Below are 18,818 nucleotides of genomic sequence, written 5' to 3' on the forward strand. Positions count from 1 at the left end.
GCCGTTTTTCACGAAATCAACTCAGCCACTGGGAGGCTCAAGTTCAAGACCCATGGGTCATTTCAACCTTGTTCGAAGGTTACAGAATTCAGTTCGGATGTCGTCCTCCAAAGTTCAATGGGGTGAGGATGACTGTTGTTTCCAACTCGGTACAGTCTGCTGCCCTACAACGGGAGATTTTGGAACTCCTGGAGAAGGGGGCCTTAGAGCCAGTTCACAGATCAGACCAGCTCAGGGGGTTCTATTCAATTTACTTCCTTGTTCCAAAGAAGGATGGTGGCTTTCATCCTATCCTTGATCTCCGACGTCTGAATCGTTATATCAAAGTGCTGCAGTTTCACATGCTCCGCACAGTAGACGTCCTTCAAACTATCACACCAGGAGACTGGTTCACAAGTGTCGACTTAAAAGACGGCTATTTCCATGTGCCAGTGGCGCCTCATCACAGGCAGTTTCTCCGCTTTGCTTTCGAAGGTCAGGCATACTAGTTCAGGGTGCTTCCTTTTGGCCTCTCTCTTGCCCCTCGTACATTTACCAGATGTATGGCTGCAGCACTAGCTCCACTGCAAGCTCTTGGATTAAGAATCCTACCCTATTTAGACGATGGGCTTGTCTGCGCTCCGACTCAGGAGCAGGCGCACAACGACACAGCTCTTCTACTGAACCATGTCTCTCATTTAGGACTCACAGTGAATTTTGCAAAGAGTTCTCTTGTTCCCAGTCAACAAACGACCTTCATCGGCATTGCCATCAACTCCCTGACTATGACTGCATCGCCTTCCCCGCAGAGAGTGGACAATGTAATTCGTCTCGTCTCACACATTCAACGGGCTGTGACGCTGCCTTTTGGTTTGCTGCTCCGGTTGATGGACAAATTGACTGCAATGGCGCTAGTGGTACCTTTGGGACTTTTGTTCTTACGTCCCCTACAGATTTGGATCAACAACCTAGGCCTCAACTCGAAGTTGCATCAGCACAGGCTTGTACGACTCTCCAACCAGTGCCTTCTGCACCTCAAACCCTGGGGGAACGTGGACTTCATCTGCAAGGGTGTCCCTCTAGGCTCTGTTCCTTCTCGCCGAGAGGTGGTTGTTACAGATGCATCACTCAAAGGTTGGGGGGCCGTGTGGAATCACAGGATGGTGAGGGGTGTCTGGAGTCCCCAGGAGAGACTCCAACACATAAACGTGCTGGAGCTTCGCGCTGTGCAACTGGCTCTCAAGCATTTCCTCCCAGCCCTGAGAGGAAGACATGTTCTTGTCCGGTCGGACAACACGTCAACAGTCTATCACATAAACCATCAGGGGGCACCAGGTCCAATCACTCATTGGCAGAAACTCGGAAGCTTCTCTTATGGGCGTGGCCTCGCCTTCAGAGTGTCGGAGCAGTTCATCTGCCCGGTGTACAGAACAGTGCAGCGGATTTACTCTCCAGACAGAAACCACCACTGGGAGAGTGGAGACTGAACCCGATTGTGGTCCAAATGATCTGGCAGAAATATGGTGCAGCGGAAATGGACCTTTTCGCTTCAAGCACCTCGACACATTGCCCACGATGGTACTCCCTCTTGGAACCAGACAGCCCGCTGGGGCAGGATGCATTGGCTCACCCGTGGCCGGATTGCCTCCTTTATGCCTTCCCTCCTCTCCCGCTGCTGATGTTGACACTGCACAGGATAGATCCAAGCAGCCACAGGGTGCTGCTGGTTGCTCCATTCTGGCCTGGGAGGATTTGGTTTCCCATGATTTACAAACTCCTCGAGGGAGAACCTTGGGCTCTCCCGGAGAGGAAGGATTTGTTGTCACAGCTACAGGGGAGGATTTGGCACCTTCACCCAGAACGCCTTCAACTGTATGTGTGGCCGTTGAGGGGCCAGACTCCTTGTTAAGTTCTTGTGACCAGGCTGTTGTTCAGACTATCCTTAATTCACGTGCTGCTTCTACCAGGGCTTTGTATGACAACAGATGGAAGCTGTTTGCGCGGTGGTGTGAGAAACAAAAGTTACACCCGCATTCTGATCCAGGATTATCTGTTTCAGGTTCCCTGTGTCCTGTCCGAATGTTGAAGCAGTACATTAGTGCGACTGCCGGGATCCGGAAAACGGATGCCCTGTTTGTGTGTTACGGTGATCACAAAAGAGGCTGTGCTGTCTCAAAGCAGCGACTCTCGCATTGGGTCGTGGATGCCATTTTACAAGTATACAGGTCCAGAGGTCTTCAGCCTCCTAAGGTTACGTGCCATTCCACCAGAGGGGTGTCCACCTCCTGGGCTGCACTGAGAGGTGTCCCTTTGAGTGATATTTGTGCTGCTGCTACGTGGGCTTCGTCCTGTACCTTCGCCCGCTATTACAGACTGAATGTGGCCGCTCCTCCTGCGGTGACTTCGGCGGTGTTGTCTGCCTCCACTCCCCACTGCTGATGCGAGGTGAGAGTGACTCTTTGTGACCTTGTTGGTATTAAGTCATCCAGGTGCTAAAGCACCGCCCTCTGGCGGTCAGGAGGAATGAAATAGAACGAGAGTTACGAATGTAACTACGGTTCTATGAATTCCGGATGACCGCCAGAGTTGCTTGTCACTCAGAGTCTTGAGAGTTCATTCCGAAAAGAAGCGAGCGCTGGGTGCGTCTGGTATATAAAGACAACCAGTGACGTCACCCAGGTCACATTCAATGGTGTGACTTTGTTGGTATATATTCTCGACCTCTGTGCTGCGCACATGTAGTTATCCAGGTGCTAAAGCACCGCCCTCTGGCAGTCATCCGGAATTCATAGAACCGTAGTTACATTCGTAACTCTCGTTTTCACAACCCTCATGCTGCCTGCTGGAGTTCTGCTTAAGCTCAAGTGGTGGAAAAGAAAGAGCAAAAGAACTAGAAGATAAATGTGAAAAAGAACAAGAAGAACAAGACAAGCTAAAGAAGAACTCAAAGAAGAAGAACAAGAACACAAATTCAAAGAATATAAAGAAAAAAGTCAAAGAACTTGAACTCAGAAGTAGAACTCCTGTAACTCCTATCTGGGCCCTGAGGCCCGTTGATCCAGGTGCTTAACTCTGATTCTGTAGTGTGAAGTGGATGTACATCTATAGCACCCCCTGGAGGGGACTCCAGTCCATGACAGCTCAGTACCCATTTCCAGCTGGGTGGACTGAAACAATGCAGATAGATGAAGGACACAGACGGCTAGTGTGACCAGGAATCATACCCAGGTCTACATGTCACGAGTCCAGCTCCTCGTGTCACTGAGCTACCTATTCTACAAGTCATGGAAAACAGGGGAAAAAAAAACAGAACAAAACAAAACTTGGATCAAGATGAAGCTCAGCCACAAAAGTTCATCAGTTCTTCCCAGTGCTCCAAACAAAGAATCTTGTCCACAGACAGGTGGCAGTCAAACATTTTCTCACCAATTTCATTTCCAGTGCCATCTGGGCAGACTGCCCACAAAATAATCTCAGTAACTGAAGCGACGGCCACCATCTTGTCATTGTCTCCCAGCGAGCCACCCATCACCCTGGCGTTGAGGGCGACCCTGTCAATCACCCAGTCCAGACGAGGGGAGGTGAAGACCTGTTGCCACCCCGTTGACTCCTTCACCCTGAGACGAGATGAACAACGAAACAGAGATGACTCACAGTTCGCCATGTGTCTTAAAACACTGCAGCTGATTAACAATGTTCATAAAGATGTGATTTAGCCAAAAATCACTTTATTTTTCAAGATGCTGGATGACAAGTGATCATCATTATGACAATTTTATTATTATTATGAACCATAATAACTGATTATTCTTACCGACAACAACAACTATTATTATTAACTCGGCTACATGGGGTGTGCAGCCAGTACATTCTGAGTGTCGGTGCCACAAAGCGCACGATCTGCCCCTAAAAAATGGTCCGCCCTGCCTTCACTGCACCTGCGTCTGAGACTGACTCTTAGTCTGACTCTCTCAGTCTGACTCTCTTCACCTAATAGGCCAGTCAATCTAGCAAATATTGGGGCTCAACCTGCAACTAATTCCAACAGAAATGATTTCACCTGCAATAATTCAGGAAATGGTTCTCCAACAACATATTAAAATTGTAGGAGTGTAAAAAATGGGGATCATGGTAAATTATGCTAATTTATGTTAATTAGCTCGCAACAATTGGAAAATCTTTAAATACCCATAAAACATAAAAAAAAAAAAAAAAAAAAAAAAAAAAAAATCACCCTATGAATGCAGTCAAGGTGTCTAAACCTATGTTTTCAGGGGCAAGGAATTCATTTTAGATGGTTTAAAGTGGACTGTCTGCATTGCATTGTGGGAAATATGCAAATTACCATGAAAAAATGATAATTTTTTGATAAACCAAACATTTTTTGCAATGATATAAGTTAACATTTAAAATTTATTTTCAGGTTCATCATAAGTATTTTTGTAATAAAAATGTAGTTTTGATTCAATCAGTGTGTTAATTGTTGAAGGCACTAGCACCTGGAATGTATTGTGCAAGTGTACAAAAGTTATCATTAGTACCGGTAAGAAACCATGTGACATGGAGGAGGAGTGTGAATAAACTAAAAGTATCTGCCAGTTGTGATTAATTTCTTTTTTTCAAAAGTTTTGTTGGTATTGGCTCCCCATGGGTTTAGCTTGCATGGTGCTGCCATCTGTGATTTTGATGGTGAATTATTTTAAGACAATAGTTTAATTACATATACCAAATTTGAAGAAAAAAAATCAAAACAAGTCCGGTTACTTGGTCAAAGAATAGACCCTATTCATGGCCTAAACATGTAGACCATGCAGGTAAGCTTTAGATAGTGAAAACTGAAAGCATTACATCTCAATCTAGACTTAATCTGTAGATCCAATTAAAAAACATGTGGTTTCAGCTCCTTGAGATATATGGAAAGCCGCTTGTACATTAATCATGTAAAGGGAAAAGTTTATGTCAGATAGACATTTCATCCCCAGGAACGCCTTTGTTGCTTAAAAAGGATAAAACCATGAGCAATTTTGAGGCTGACAATGCAGCCTAAGCCTTGAATTCTTCTTTGCTTTTTTGTATCTGAATATAGCAAGTAAAATTCTGGAGTAAATAATTTTGCTCAAGACCTGTATTTTCTATTTCAGGTTGTTTCACACAAAAGACCAAGATGGAAGACTGTCCAATTTGTTCCGAGAGTTTATCAGATGGGAGGCGGACAACTGTTCTTCGTCAAAAGGGGAGCGAGTGAAAAATGCAGTTGTAATGTCGTAACCCAGCCTGGACAAATGGTTCACGAGGATTGTCGGCAACAGCATGTGAATCCTCTCTGCATAGAACGAGATTTGCATCGGCCAGATGAATCTCACTCTGCAGTCCCTAATGTTTTAAGGTCTGAGTCTCCGAAGTTTGACTTTAAAGAACACTGTTTATACTGTGGTACTCCGGCAAAATATCATAAGTGTAACAAAAGGGGGGTTGATGTTTATTGTGTACGGACATTAAAATAAAATAAAAAAAACAGTTTTAGAAGACTGCAGAAAGCAGCAGAGTAAAAATAGTGAAGACAGTTGGTCTCAAATTGTAGCTGGGCGACTTGCTTATGTGAATGACCTGCCATCTGAAGAGGCAGTGTACCATCAAACATGCAGCGTCAATTTCAGGATAGGATGTGAAATACCGTGGCAGTTTTGTTCAGACGATGTGGCTAAGAAAGCAAAACGAGGACGACCTCTTAAAGGGTCTCAAAGTGTTACTATGCTCTCATTATGAGTTTAGTTCACACGATGTCTTTTTTCAACCAGAGCCTAAGGCCAACACTGCAAAGCACAAGGTTTGGGACCTAAGGAAAACAAAAACAGTGCTTGGTGATAAGGTCATATAAGTCATTCTTTTTGTCCATGCAATCCTTGGCTGTGATACGATATCCAGATTGCATGGAATTGGCAAAACCTCAGCACTCAAGATGGTTACAAACAATGAACAGTTCTTGTGTCTTGCACATTTGTTCTGTGGTGATGCAGATACTACATCAAAGGAAGCCATAGTCAAGGCAGGAGAAGATGTTCTGGTTCATCTTTACAATGGGTCTGAGGAAGACAGCCTTGACAGCCTCCGCTACAGGCGGTTTTGTGAGAAAGTAAAATCAGGATCAAAGGCAGTGGAAGCAAAATGCCTCCCACCAACGTCGGCAGCTTCACATTACCACAGTTTGAGAGTCTTTCTCCAAATAAATGTTTGGAAAGGAAACACCAGTCTAGAGCCAGAGGAATGGGGCTGGAAAGAAAGTGGCGGGCAACTGCTACCTGTCACAACTGATCTACCAGCAACACCATCGAAACTCATTGAGCTATTTCGCTGTGCCTGTAAAACGGGATGTAACACTATGAGGTGCACATGTCGTAAGCATGGACTAGAGTGTACGTCTGCCTGTGGCAGCTGCAAGGGACTTGACTGCACGAACTTGCACATGATAACTGAAACAGACAATGATGATGATGAAGTGTCTGATTAATAGACCAGAGCATGTGTTATTTTTACATTTTAGGAGGTTAAAACACATTACGAAAGTAGCACATAACTGACTGATTCAGCTTTTAGAGTTAAACCTCCTTAATGAACACTTTCCCTGCAAACTGAGATCTTTTTGGATACCAGAAAGCATGAGAAAGACATTTAAATGGTTAATAATTATTTTCTAGCTGAAACTGAAGTAGTTCAGCAAATAATCTGAGATTTTCCAAGATATGGCATGGTTTGTAGAGCGTAATTTGCATATTTCCCACAATGCAATGCCAGTAATAGTCTTGGAACCACCTGAAATGAATTCCTTGACCCCGAAAACATATGTTTAGACACCTTGACTGCATTCATAGGGTGATTTTTTTTATGTTTTATGGGCATTTGAAGATTTTTCCATTGACGCGGGCTAATTAACATAAATTAGCATACTTTACCATGATCCCTATTTTTCACGCTCCTACAATTTTAATATGTTGTTTGAGACCCCTTTACTGAATGATTGCAAGTGGAATAATTTCTGTTGGAATTAGTTGGAGGTCATGTCACCATATTGACTGGCCTACAAAGCGATCAAAGGGAATAATCAATCAATCAATTTTTTTTTTTATATAGCGCCAAATCACAACAAACAGTTGCCCCAAGGCGCTTTATATTGTAAGGCAAGGCCATACAATAATGATGTAAAACCCCAACGGTCAAAACGACCCCCTGTGAGCAAGCACTTGGCTACAGTGGGAAGGAAAAACTCCCTTTTAACAGGAAGAAACCTCCAGCAGAACCAGGCTCAGGGAGGGGCAGTCTTCTGCTGGGACTGGTTGGGGCTGAGGGAGAGAACCAGGAAAAAGATATGCTGTGGAGGGGAGCAGAGATCGATCACTAATGATTAAATGCAGAGTGGTGCATACAGAGCAAAAAGAGAAAGAAACAGTGCATCATGGGAACCCCCCAGCAGTCTACGTCTATAGCAGCATAACTAAGGGATGGTTCAGGGTCACCTGATCCAGCCCTAACTATAAGCTTTAGCAAAAAGGAAAGTTTTAAGCCTAATCTTAAAAGTAGAGAGGGTGTCTGTCTCCCTGATCTGAATTGGGAGCTGGTTCCACAGGAGAGGAGCCTGAAAGCTGAAGGCTCTGCCTCCCATTCTACTCTTACAAACCCTAGGAACTACAAGTAAGCCTGCAGTCTGAGAGCGAAGCGCTCTATTGGGGTGATATGGTACTACGAGGTCCCTAAGATAAGATGGGACCTGATTATTCAAAACCTTATAAGTAAGAAGAAGAATTTTAAATTCTATTCTAGAATTAACAGGAAGCCAATGAAGAGAGGCCAATATGGGTGAGATATGCTCTCTCCTTCTAGTCCCCGTCAGCACTCTAGCTGCAGCATTTTGAATTAACTGAAGGCTTTTTAGGGAACTTTTAGGACAACCTGATAATAATGAATTACAATAGTCCAGCCTAGAGGAAATAAATGCATGAATTAGTTTTTCAGCATCACTCTGAGACAAGACCTTTCTGATTTTAGAGATATTGCGTAAATGCAAAAAAGCAGTCCTACATATTTGTTTAATATGCGCTTTGAATGACATATCCTGATCAAAAATGACTCCAAGATTTCTCACAGTATTACTAGAGGTCAGGGTAATGCCATCCAGAGTAAGGATCTGGTTAGACACCATGTTTCTAAGATTTGTGGGGCCAAGTACAATAACTTCAGTTTTATCTGAGTTTGAAAGCAGGAAATTAGAGGTCATCCATGTCTTTATGTCTGTAAGACAATCCTGCAGTTTAGCTAATTGGTGTGTGTCCTCTGGCTTCATGGATAGATAAAGCTGGGTATCATCTGCGTAACAATGAAAATTTAAGCAATACCGTCTAATAATACTGCCTAAGGGAAGCATATATAAAGTGAATAAAATTGGTCCTAGCACAGAACCTTGTGGAACTCCATAATTAACTTTAGTCTGTGAAGAAGATTCCCCATTTACATGAACAAATTGTAATCTATTAGACAAATATGTGATTGTTAAGCGTCAGATGACAAAGTAAAACCTCTTAAATCATTCTAAAGTCAGCTTTATGCAGAAAACGAGACAATAATTGGTGACTCGCTACTGAGGCTTTGAAATGACGTAGGTGTCTGAGTCTGACGTGCTGCTGCTGCACTCTGATCACCTCCCCCATCTTATATTATGAAATAATCCTGAATTTATGTGGAAATGATTGTTGTACAAATGATTCAGATATCTGTTGCTGAGACAGATGACTGGAGGCAGTTTAAAGCAGAAATTGAGAAAGCTCTGTGGGTCACTGAGCTTTCTCTTATCGTGCCCCTGTTCTGTGGAATGATCTCCCTGCATCAATAAAACACTCAGATTCTGTGTAGATTTTCAAGTCCAGACTTAAGACGCACTTATTTTCCCTTTGTATGGCCAGCATACTGGCATAGTATGATACTATGCTTTTTACTCTTTTTAATTCATTTTATTAGGAAACAGAGCTTTTAGTGAAGTTTAGGGCTAGTGGCCGGCGATCACCTTAGTATTTCTTCTGTTTTTCTTGTTGTTTAATGCTGACAAATTGCACTGTATTTGTTGTCTTTCTGATGCCTGATTCTGCTTTTTCTTTTCTCTCTGTTTGAGGTGCAGCTCCATCCAGAGATGGATGGAGCTGCAAAGTTCAGGGAACTTTTAGGACAACCTGATAATAATTAATTACAATAGTCCAGCCTAGAGGAAATAAATGCATGAATTAGTTTTTCAGCATCACTCTGAGACAAGACCTTTCTAATTTTAGAGATATTGCGCAAATGTAAAAAAAGCAGTCTTACATATTTGTTTAATATGCGCATTGAAGGACATATCCTGATCAAAAATGACTCCAAGATTTCTCACAGTATTACTAGAGGTCAGGGTAATGCCATCCAGAGTAAGGATCTGGTTAGACACCATGTTTCTAAGATTTGTGGGGCCAAGTACAATAACTTCAGTTTTATCTGAGTTTAAAAGCAGGAAATTAGAGGTCATCCATGTCTTTATGTCTGTAAGACAATCCTGCAGTTTAGCTAATTGGTGTGTGTCCTCTGGCTTCATGGATAGATAAAGCTGGGTATCATCTGCGTAACAATGAAAATTTAAGCAATACCGTCTAATAATACTGCCTAAGGGAAGCATGTATAAAGTGAATAAAATCGGTCCTAGCACAGAACCTTGTGGAACTCCATAATTAACCTTAGTCTGTGAAGAAGATTCCCCATTTACATGAACAAATTGTAATCTATTAGACAAATATGATTCAAACCACTGCAGCGCAGTGCCTTTAATACCTATGGCAGACGGTCACCCCTTTGAGTCTGGTCTGCTTGAGGTTTCTTCCTCAGAGGGAGTTTTTTACCACTTTACCACTGTTGCTCTGGGGCATAGTGAGGTTAGACCTTACTTGTGTGAAGCACCTTGAGGCAACTTTGTTGTGATTTGGTGCTATATAAATGAAAATAAATTGAAAAATTGAAATGAGGTGATAATCAGTGAATCGGTCCTGACACTCAAAAATTATACTGCTGACGCAAATGACGCATGCGCAGTGAAAGCGGGTCCAGCCAATTTTTTTTTTTGGGGGGGGGGGGGGGGGGGCGTTTGGTTGGCGACACCAGATCAGTCAAGGCCCGGGTTAACAACAACCGCCACCGATGCTGTTGCCCAACAGGGTCTTGGTGGAAATTGGGCTACTGCTGGGCGAAGAACAGGAGAATGTATCCACAGAGAGCAGGAGAAGAGGAAAACTAGAAGGGTGGAAGTGAGAGCGGGGACTTTGAATGTTGGCAGTTCAGGGCTCGAAATAGTACGTGCATATGCTAGTTTGTGCACGTATTATTTGAGCTGTGCACGCAATTTTATACTGCACTTGCACAAGTGCAAGTAACTTTATCCAAGCTTTATCAACTATAAGCACCAGTAGAATGAACCAATAAAGGAATAAATAAATAAAAAAACAATTTCCAGTGTGTTGTCTTCGTCTTCCAGCATTTTATGACTCAGACACACGGAGTGAGTTGCTGTGCTCCATTTGTTGTGTTCGCGCGCACGCATATAAACAAAGAAAAAAAAATCTGGCTGCGGTGTCATCATTGTGTTATAAACCAGTCACCATTTGTTTTATTATACGTCTGTGTAGTTAATAAAATTATCTTCATGGACGATTAGTTCGCACACGCGCACTTGAAAAAAAAAACTGGCTGCCACTGCGGTTCCTTTACGGAACCCGGGAGAGGTCACTTAAAATGTTATATTTTTTTTGGCCATGATAATTTGTGCGCACGTTTTCCTTTAATTGAGCCCTCGAATTAATAAAACATGCGCACGTTTTCCTTTCGTTCAAAATGAACTCCATAATATGACCTAAATTGTCATCCTGACGATGGGGAGATGCTTCACCCTCAGCATCCTTTTTAATGTGCTTAAACTCCAGATGATGCCATGCTGGGCAGCTGGAGTTCTCTCTATGTCCTTGTGCGCCCAAACCATGATGATACACTCTGACCAGATCCATTTCTAATGGGGAAATGTGTTACACTGTCTGCTGGTTTGTTGGCTAATAGTCAGCATTTATGTGTCAAGACAATACTGAGTGCACGTTTTACAAATTGTGGCCACATTTAAGTAGATTGTGCCCTTGTTTTACTCAAACAATGCTTAAAACGTGCGCACAGTATCATAAAACAAGCACACAATATCATAAAACATGCACGATATAATAAAACGTGCGCACATTCTCTCCACATGCAAAACATTTTGCGATGACACTTCCCAGGGCACCGTAGGTCCTCGCTCTCTCTCCCCTGAAACTCTGTCATAACTGTGTTATAAACCAGTCACCATTTGTTTTATTATACATCTGTGTAGTTAATAAATAAAATAATCTTCACGGACATGTCTATCTCGGCTTTCAGTGCATACCAGTCGAGTGAGTATAAAAGAACTTGTGGAGAGCTGGACATGTCCCAACTTGTCCTCTAACACTCCGAAACGGAGATATTCCTTTGTCTCGCTTCATCAGCGAATCGGTCGTAACGCGTGAAGCCTCCGTGCGGCTTTCCATGACAAAATCTCTTGTTAAAAGTGAAATCTGCCGGAAAATGGCTGATGTCCAGGTCTTGTGATAACCAGAGAAAGAGCACACGACGGTCTTGTATCCACAGAGCCATCAGCTTAGAAATAATCCAGTGGTTTGTGCCACATCGTCACAGCGTGGCGCACCGACCGTCCTTAAAGGGGTCCTTAAACCTGTAGTTAAAGTCCTTATTCTCTGTGAAGCCTGTAAAATTTTCACTGAAAGCCATATAAATTTTTCGAATGGTTTCCAGGTGCCAGTCTCTAACAGCTTCTGAAAAAATTCCTTTTCATTCCGCCATTTCCAGACAATGAAAATCCGACGAGGGGGTGGGACCACTCCTTCCACAAGGCGTGCTCACAGGAGAATGACGCCACCGACAGGCGTGGAAAAACTCATGCATGCACACGAGGGTTCAAGCATGTCTGACGTAAAAACATGAATGAAATCCATATAGTTTTTGAAAAAAATAAAAAGGTACGATACTTTATGGACAGACCTCGTACTGTGTGTGAAAGAGACCAAGTGGAAGGGAAGTAAGAGCAGGAGCATCGGCGGTGGGTTCAAGTTGTTGTACCATGGTGAGGACAGGAAGAGAAATGGTGTTGGGGTCATTTTAAAGGAAGAGTATGTTAAAAGTGTGTTGGAGGTTAAGCGAGTGTCTGACAGGGTGATGAGTGTGAAGTTGGAAATTGAAGGGGTGATGATGAATATCTGATCTTAAACTGGACAGGCAGGTCAAGGCGGTTGTTAAATCCAGCTTTTATCAGCTTTGTCTTTTAACCAAAATTAAATCAATTTTATCCTTTTCTGACTTGGAGCGCGTCATGCATGCTTTTATTTCTTCACGCCTGGACTACTGCAATTCACTTTTTTATGGAATTAATCAAAATACACTTCACAGATTGCAGTTAGTCCAGAACGCTGCTGCACGCCTCTTAACTGGGAGCAAAAAACATGAACATATTACACCTATTCTTGCGTCTTTGCACTGGCTCCCTGTTAATTTTAGAATTGATTTTAAAATTTTATTATTTGTTTTTAAAGTTTTAAATGGACTGGCCCCACAATATATTGTAGACCTCCAAATTTACTCCCCAGCGCGTGCTCTGAGGTCTGAGGGCCAGCTCCAGCTTGTGGTGCCTAGGACGAGACTTAAGACCAGGGGGGACAGGGCCTTCTCTGTGGCTGGGCCCAGACTCTGGAACACTCTGCCTTTCCACGTTCGAACAGCCCCCACAGTGGAGTGTTTTAAGTCTCGTCTGAAGACCTACTTTTATTCTCTGGCTTTTAGCTCTGCATGAGTTGTATGGTCCTCTGTTGTCTTTGGCCTAGTGTTTTATTTATTTATTGTTTCTATGTTTATTTATTTATTAGTATCTGAGTGGGTTTATTGTTTTGTATAGTTGTATAATCATTTCTATGTGCAGCACTTTGGAAACTGTTCTGTTGTTTAAATGTGCTATATAAATAAAGTGGATTGGATCATCAGTGCATATGCCCCACAGGTAGGTTGTGAGATGAAGGAGAAAGAAGATTTCTGGAGTGTGTTAGATGAGGTGGTGGAGAGTGAACCAAAGCATGAAAGAGTGGTGATAGGAGCAGACTTCAATGGGTATGTTGGTGAAGGGAACAGAGGTGATGAGGAAGTAATGGGTAGATATGGTATCAAGGATAGGAATGGGGAGGACAGGATGGAAATGGCTGTGGTGAACACCTACTTTAAGAAAAGGGAGGAGCACAGGGTAACATATAAGAGTGGAGGAAGGTGCACACAGGTGGACTACATTCTTTATAGGAGATGCACGCTAAAAGAAATCAGAGACTGTAAGGTGGTGGCAGGAGAGAGTGTTGTTAGACAGCATAGGAAGAAGAAGAGAGTGAGAGCTCAACAAAGGATCAGATGGTGGAAGCTGAAGGACTGTTGTGTGAAATTTAGCAAGCAGGTGAGAGAAGCACTGAATGGAGGGAAAGCAATTTTGGGCAACTGGAAAAGTACTGCAGATGTGGCGAGGGAGACAGACAGGAAGGTACTGGGTATGACATCTGTGTGAGATTTTCTTTACCACTGTCGCCTGTGTTCTTGCTCTGGGGGTTGGTAAAGTTAGACCTTACTTGTGTGAAGCACCTTGAGGCACATTTGTTGTGATTTGGTGCTATATAAATTAAAATAAGTTGAAATTGACATCTGGACAGCGGAAAGAAGACAAAGACACTTGGTGGTGGAACAAAGATGTTCAGGAAAGTATAAGGAGAAAAAAGTTGGTGAAAAATAATTGGCATAGTCAGAGAGATGAAGAAAGTAGATGCGGTGAAAAGTGAAAAGAGAAGTGGCAAAAGCTAAGGAAAAGGCATTTAGCGAGCTGTACAAGAAGTTGAATAGTAAGGAAGGAGAAAAGGACTTGTACCGATTGGCCAGACAAAGGGACAGTGCTGGAAAGGAAGAGCAGCAGGTTAGGGTGGTAAAAGATGCCGATGGTAAAGTGCTGACAAGTGAGGAGAGTGTGTTGAGAAGGTGGAAGGAATATTTTGAGGAGCTGATGAATGAAGAAAACGACAGAGAGAAAACGCTGGATGATGTGGTGAGAGTAAATCAGGAAGTACAACAGATTAGTAAAGAAGAAGTGAGGGCTGCTATGAAAAGTGGAAAGAGAGTTGATCTAGATGACATTCCAGTGGAGGCATGGAAATATTTAGGAGAGATGGCAGTGGAGTTTGTAACCAGATTAATAAAATCTTGGAAATTGAGACGAGGAGTGGGTCGAGCCTGAGGAGTGGAGACAAAGTGTACTGGTTCCCATTTTTAAGAAAAATAGTGATGTGCAGAGCTGCAGTAATTACACAGGCATAAACTTGATCAACCACAGCACAAAGTTATGGAAAGAATAGTAGAAGCTAGGCTTAGAAAACAGGTGAAGATCTGTGAGCAGCAATAAGGGTTCATGCCAAGAAAGAGCACTACAGATGCAATGTTTGCTCTGAAAATACTGTTGGAGAAGTATAGAGAAGAACAGAAGGAGTTACATTGTGTTTGTGGGTTTAGAGAAAGCTTTTGCCAAGAAAAGAGTTGCGGTATTGCCTGAGGAAGTCTGGAGTGGCAGAGAAGTATGTGAGGGTAGTGCAGGACATGTATAAGGACAGTGTGGCAGCGGTGAGATGCACAGTGGGAATGACACTCATTCAAGATGGAGGTGAGATTACACCAAGGATCAGCTCTGAATCTTTTCTTGTTTGCAATGATGATGGACAGGGTGATGGATGAGATCAGACAGGAGTCCCCATGGACTATGATGTTTGCAGATGACATTGTGATCTGTAGTGAGAGTACAGAGCAACTTGAGTCTAGCCTGGAGAGGTGGAGATACGAGGTCTGTTAGAAAAGTATCGGACATTTTTATTTTTTGCAAAAACCTGATGGATTTGAATCACGTGTGCTTGCATGAGCAAACCTTGAACCTTCGTGCGCGTCCGTGAACTTTTTCACGCCTGTCGATTGTGTCATTTGCTGGTAAGCAGCCTTTGTGTGAGGACATGTGTAGTGCTCTCGGCGGATTTTCATTGCAAGGAAAATGGCGGAACGACTGGAGCAGCACTGCATCAAATTTTGCCAGAAACTGGGCGACAGCCAGGTGGAAACCATTCGGAAGATTCAGACGACTTTCGGTGACGACGCTATAGACGGTCGCACAATGGTGGAGAGTGAGCCACGCTCTGGCCGGCCATCAACATGCTGAAATGACCAGATCATTTCCAAAGTGAACGCTGTGGTGATGCGGGACCATCGTGTGACTATCCGAGAAATTGCGGAAGAGGTGGACATCAGCACTTTTTCGGCAAATTCCACTGTGACCGAAGATTTGGCCATGAAAAGAGCGGAGGTGAAATTCGTGCCGAAGCTGACGGCGGAGCAAAAGCACCTTCATGTTGAAGTCTCACAGGACATGCTGGAAATGATGTCCACCTCTTCCACAATTTCTTGGATAGTCACACGAATGAAAAGTCACCGAAAGCCGTCTGAATCTTCCGAATGGTTTCCACCTGGCTGTTGCCCAGTTTCTGGCAAAATTTGATTCAGTAGCACTGCTCCAGTCCTTCCGTCATTTTCCATTCAACGAAAATCCGCAGAGAGCACAACACACGTCCTCACACAAAGGCTGCTTACCAGCAACTGACGCCATCGACAGGCGTGAAAAAGTTCACGCATGCGCACGAAGGTTCAAGGTTGGCTCATGCAAGCACACATGATTCAAATCCATCAGGTTTTTGCAAAAAATGAAAAGGGCCGATACTTTTCTAACAGACCGCGTATGCTCTGGAGAGAAGCGGAATGAAAGTCAGTAGGAGCAAGACTGAGTCCATGTGTGTGAATAAGAGGGAGCCCAGTGGAATAGTGCAGTTACAAGGAGTAGAAGTGGTGAAAGTAGACCAGTTTAAATACTTGGGGTCAACTGTCCAAAGTAATAGAGAGTGTGGTAAAGAGGTGAAGAAGACAGTGCAGGCAGGGTGGAGTGGGTGGAGAAAGGTGGCAGGAGTGATTTATGACCAAAGAATATCTGCAAGAGTGAAGAAGAAAATCTACAAGACAGTAGTGAGACCAGCTATGTTGGACGGCTTAGAGACGGTGAAGCTAGAGGTGGCAGAGCTGAAGATGTTGAGATTCTCTTTGGGAGTGACGAGAATGGACAAGATTAGGAATGAACATATCAGAGAGACAGCTCAGGTGGAGGCAGTCAGAGAGGAGAGACTGAGATGGTTTGGACATGTGCAGAGGATGGACCCAGGGTACATTACATCTCCCATTCCATCCTCCTCCACAGACTGGCATCTATTGGTTTGTCACGCACACCCCTCGACTGGTTTTCATCATATTGCTCTGGCTGCACTCAGTTCATTCAGTTAAAAACATTCACATCCCAGCTATCTCCCCTCTTTTCCGGTGTTCCCCAAGGCTTTGTCCTCAGTCCCATCTCTTTCATAATCTATTTTCTCCCCCTAGGCCATATATTCTGGAAACAAAAAATTCAATTTCAATGCGATGCAGACAACACCCAGTTCTATCTTTCCACCAAACCCACCTCCACTCTCCCTCCCACCTCTCTCCCCCTGTGACTGCCTACAGGAAATCAATTCCTGGTTCTCCTCCAACTTTATCAAACTCAGTGACAAAACTGTTTCACCATTATTCTTGAGAGGGGTGTGGCATCTGTTCCTGAAACCCTCCTGTCCTGTGCACCAGCAACACTTCCTGTATATTAATTTTGTGAAATGTTTTGTAATTTATGTCTGTAGCATGGCCCAAGCAGAGGGTCACCACTTTGAGTATTGTCTGCTTGAGGTTTCTTCCTCAAATAATCAGATGGAGTTTTTCCTTACCACTGCTGCTCTGGGTTTGGTAAGGTTAGAACGTACTTGTTTGAAGCACCTTGAGGCAACTTTGTTGTGATTTGGCGCTATATAAATAAAATAAATTGAAATTGAAATCCTCCCCCTCCCCTCAGGTCAAGAGTCTGGGTGTCGTCCTCAATGGTACTTTGTCATGCCAAACTCACATCAATAACGTCACCCGGTCTGCTTATTTCCATCTTTGAAACGGCAACCGTCTCTGTCCGTCCCTCACTTCTGTCAGCGCTGCCATCCTGGTCCACTCTATGGTCACCTCCTGCCTGGATTATTGCAACTCTCTTCTCTTTGGTCTCCCCCAAAGTCTTCTTCATAAGCTCAAACTGGTTCAGAATGCAGCAGCTCGGATTATCACAGCAACACCATTTATTCACCACATCACCCCCTTCTTCAACGTCACTGGCTTCCAATCACTCACCGCATTGACTATAAAACCATCCTCCTGACCTTCAAGGCCCTCCATCACCGCGCCCCTCCGTACCTCATTTAATTTCTCCACATAAACACACCCAGCCGCAACCTCAGATCATCTTCCTCTCTCAGCCTCACCATTCCTCCTCCCCACATGACCACTATGGGGTCCAGAGCCTTCAGCCGCTCAGCCCCCCACCTCTCCAACTCCCGCCCACCTGACATCGGTAACACCGACTCACTGGCCATTTTCAAATCACGTCTCAAAACACACCTGTTCAAAAAAGCCTGTTCACTGTGAGTTCCACTCACTGTACTGCAGGACCTCTGTTTGTAAATTGTTACATAATTTGTTTTTAACTGTTTAATGTCCTCCTTTTAAGTTTTTACTTCTAATTTGTATATTATGTTTTTAAATTTGTTTATTGCTGCATTGTAATGTATCCTTGAGTTTTTGTAAGGCGCCTAGAAATAAAATGTATTATTATTATGTAGGGAGAAGGATGCTGAGGATGGAGCCACCAGGCAGGAGGAGAAGAGGTGGACCAAAGAGGAGGTTTATGGATGTGCTGAGGGAGGACATGCAGGTGGTTGGTGTGACAGAGGAAGATACAGAGGACAGAGTGAGATGGAAACGATTGATGTGCTGTAGCGCCCCCTAATGGGAGCAGCCGAAAGAAGAAGAAATAACAATTACTATTATTATTATAATACATGCCTAAAATTACTACTACTTGTTGTGTGGGCCAACCCGAAGAGGAGGTACTGCTGGCCCAACACCAGAGGGCGCCCTGCCTGTCGTCGGGTTTCAGGCACCAGGGGGCGCAGTCGCCACAGGAGTCCGCCAGGTGCTCGGAGCTGACAGCTGTCACACATCTTCATTCATCACATCACATCCATAAAAGCCTGGGAGAGACATAACTCTGCCGAGTTATCAGCTTACCCGTCAGGTAAACTTACTCAGCTGTTTTGTGCCGTACGCACACGTTTTTGCAGCAGAGCTTTTTGCAGTCGTTAACCTTTTTGAACACTTGCAGCTTGTAGCCGAGTTTGTGGAAGTTGGAGGAGTTGGCGTCTCCACTCCTCACTTCAGACTTTGATTAAGTGATTCATAAGGCACTGCACGTACTCTGTGTTCCTGTGTTTGGAGGTGGAGGGTTTTCCCTCAGGAAGGAACTGTATTTTTGCTGACTGTTTGCTGGGTGTATACACACCCACCTTTAACCTGTGTCTGTTCCTGCCAGCAGTACCGGATCTAACAGCTGGAAGCAGTGGCCACCTGGGGACTCAGGACTCGGCGGCTCCGGTGTATTGCAGGTCTCAGTTGTCATTGGAACCTCGTGGGTCCCGGCTCTTCTCTGGATAGGCGTCTCCTACCCTCGGGCCTGCCCACATGTCACCTTT

General features: G+C 44.0%; 1 protein-coding gene across 1 annotated transcript in view; it reads right to left on the bottom strand.

The window, feature by feature from the left end:
* shkbp1 (SH3KBP1 binding protein 1) overlaps positions 1–18,818 on the bottom strand; it is a 154,027-nt gene that overhangs the window by 78,950 nt on the left and 56,259 nt on the right. The window contains exon 8 of the mRNA XM_034165286.1: positions 3,406–3,596. Coding sequence (XP_034021177.1) covers positions 3,406–3,596 — 191 coding nt within the window. The remainder of the gene's footprint in view (positions 1–3,405; positions 3,597–18,818) is intronic.

Source organism: Thalassophryne amazonica, unplaced genomic scaffold (assembly GCF_902500255.1).
Source record: "Thalassophryne amazonica unplaced genomic scaffold, fThaAma1.1, whole genome shotgun sequence".
Classification (NCBI taxonomy): Eukaryota; Metazoa; Chordata; class Actinopteri; order Batrachoidiformes; family Batrachoididae; genus Thalassophryne; species Thalassophryne amazonica.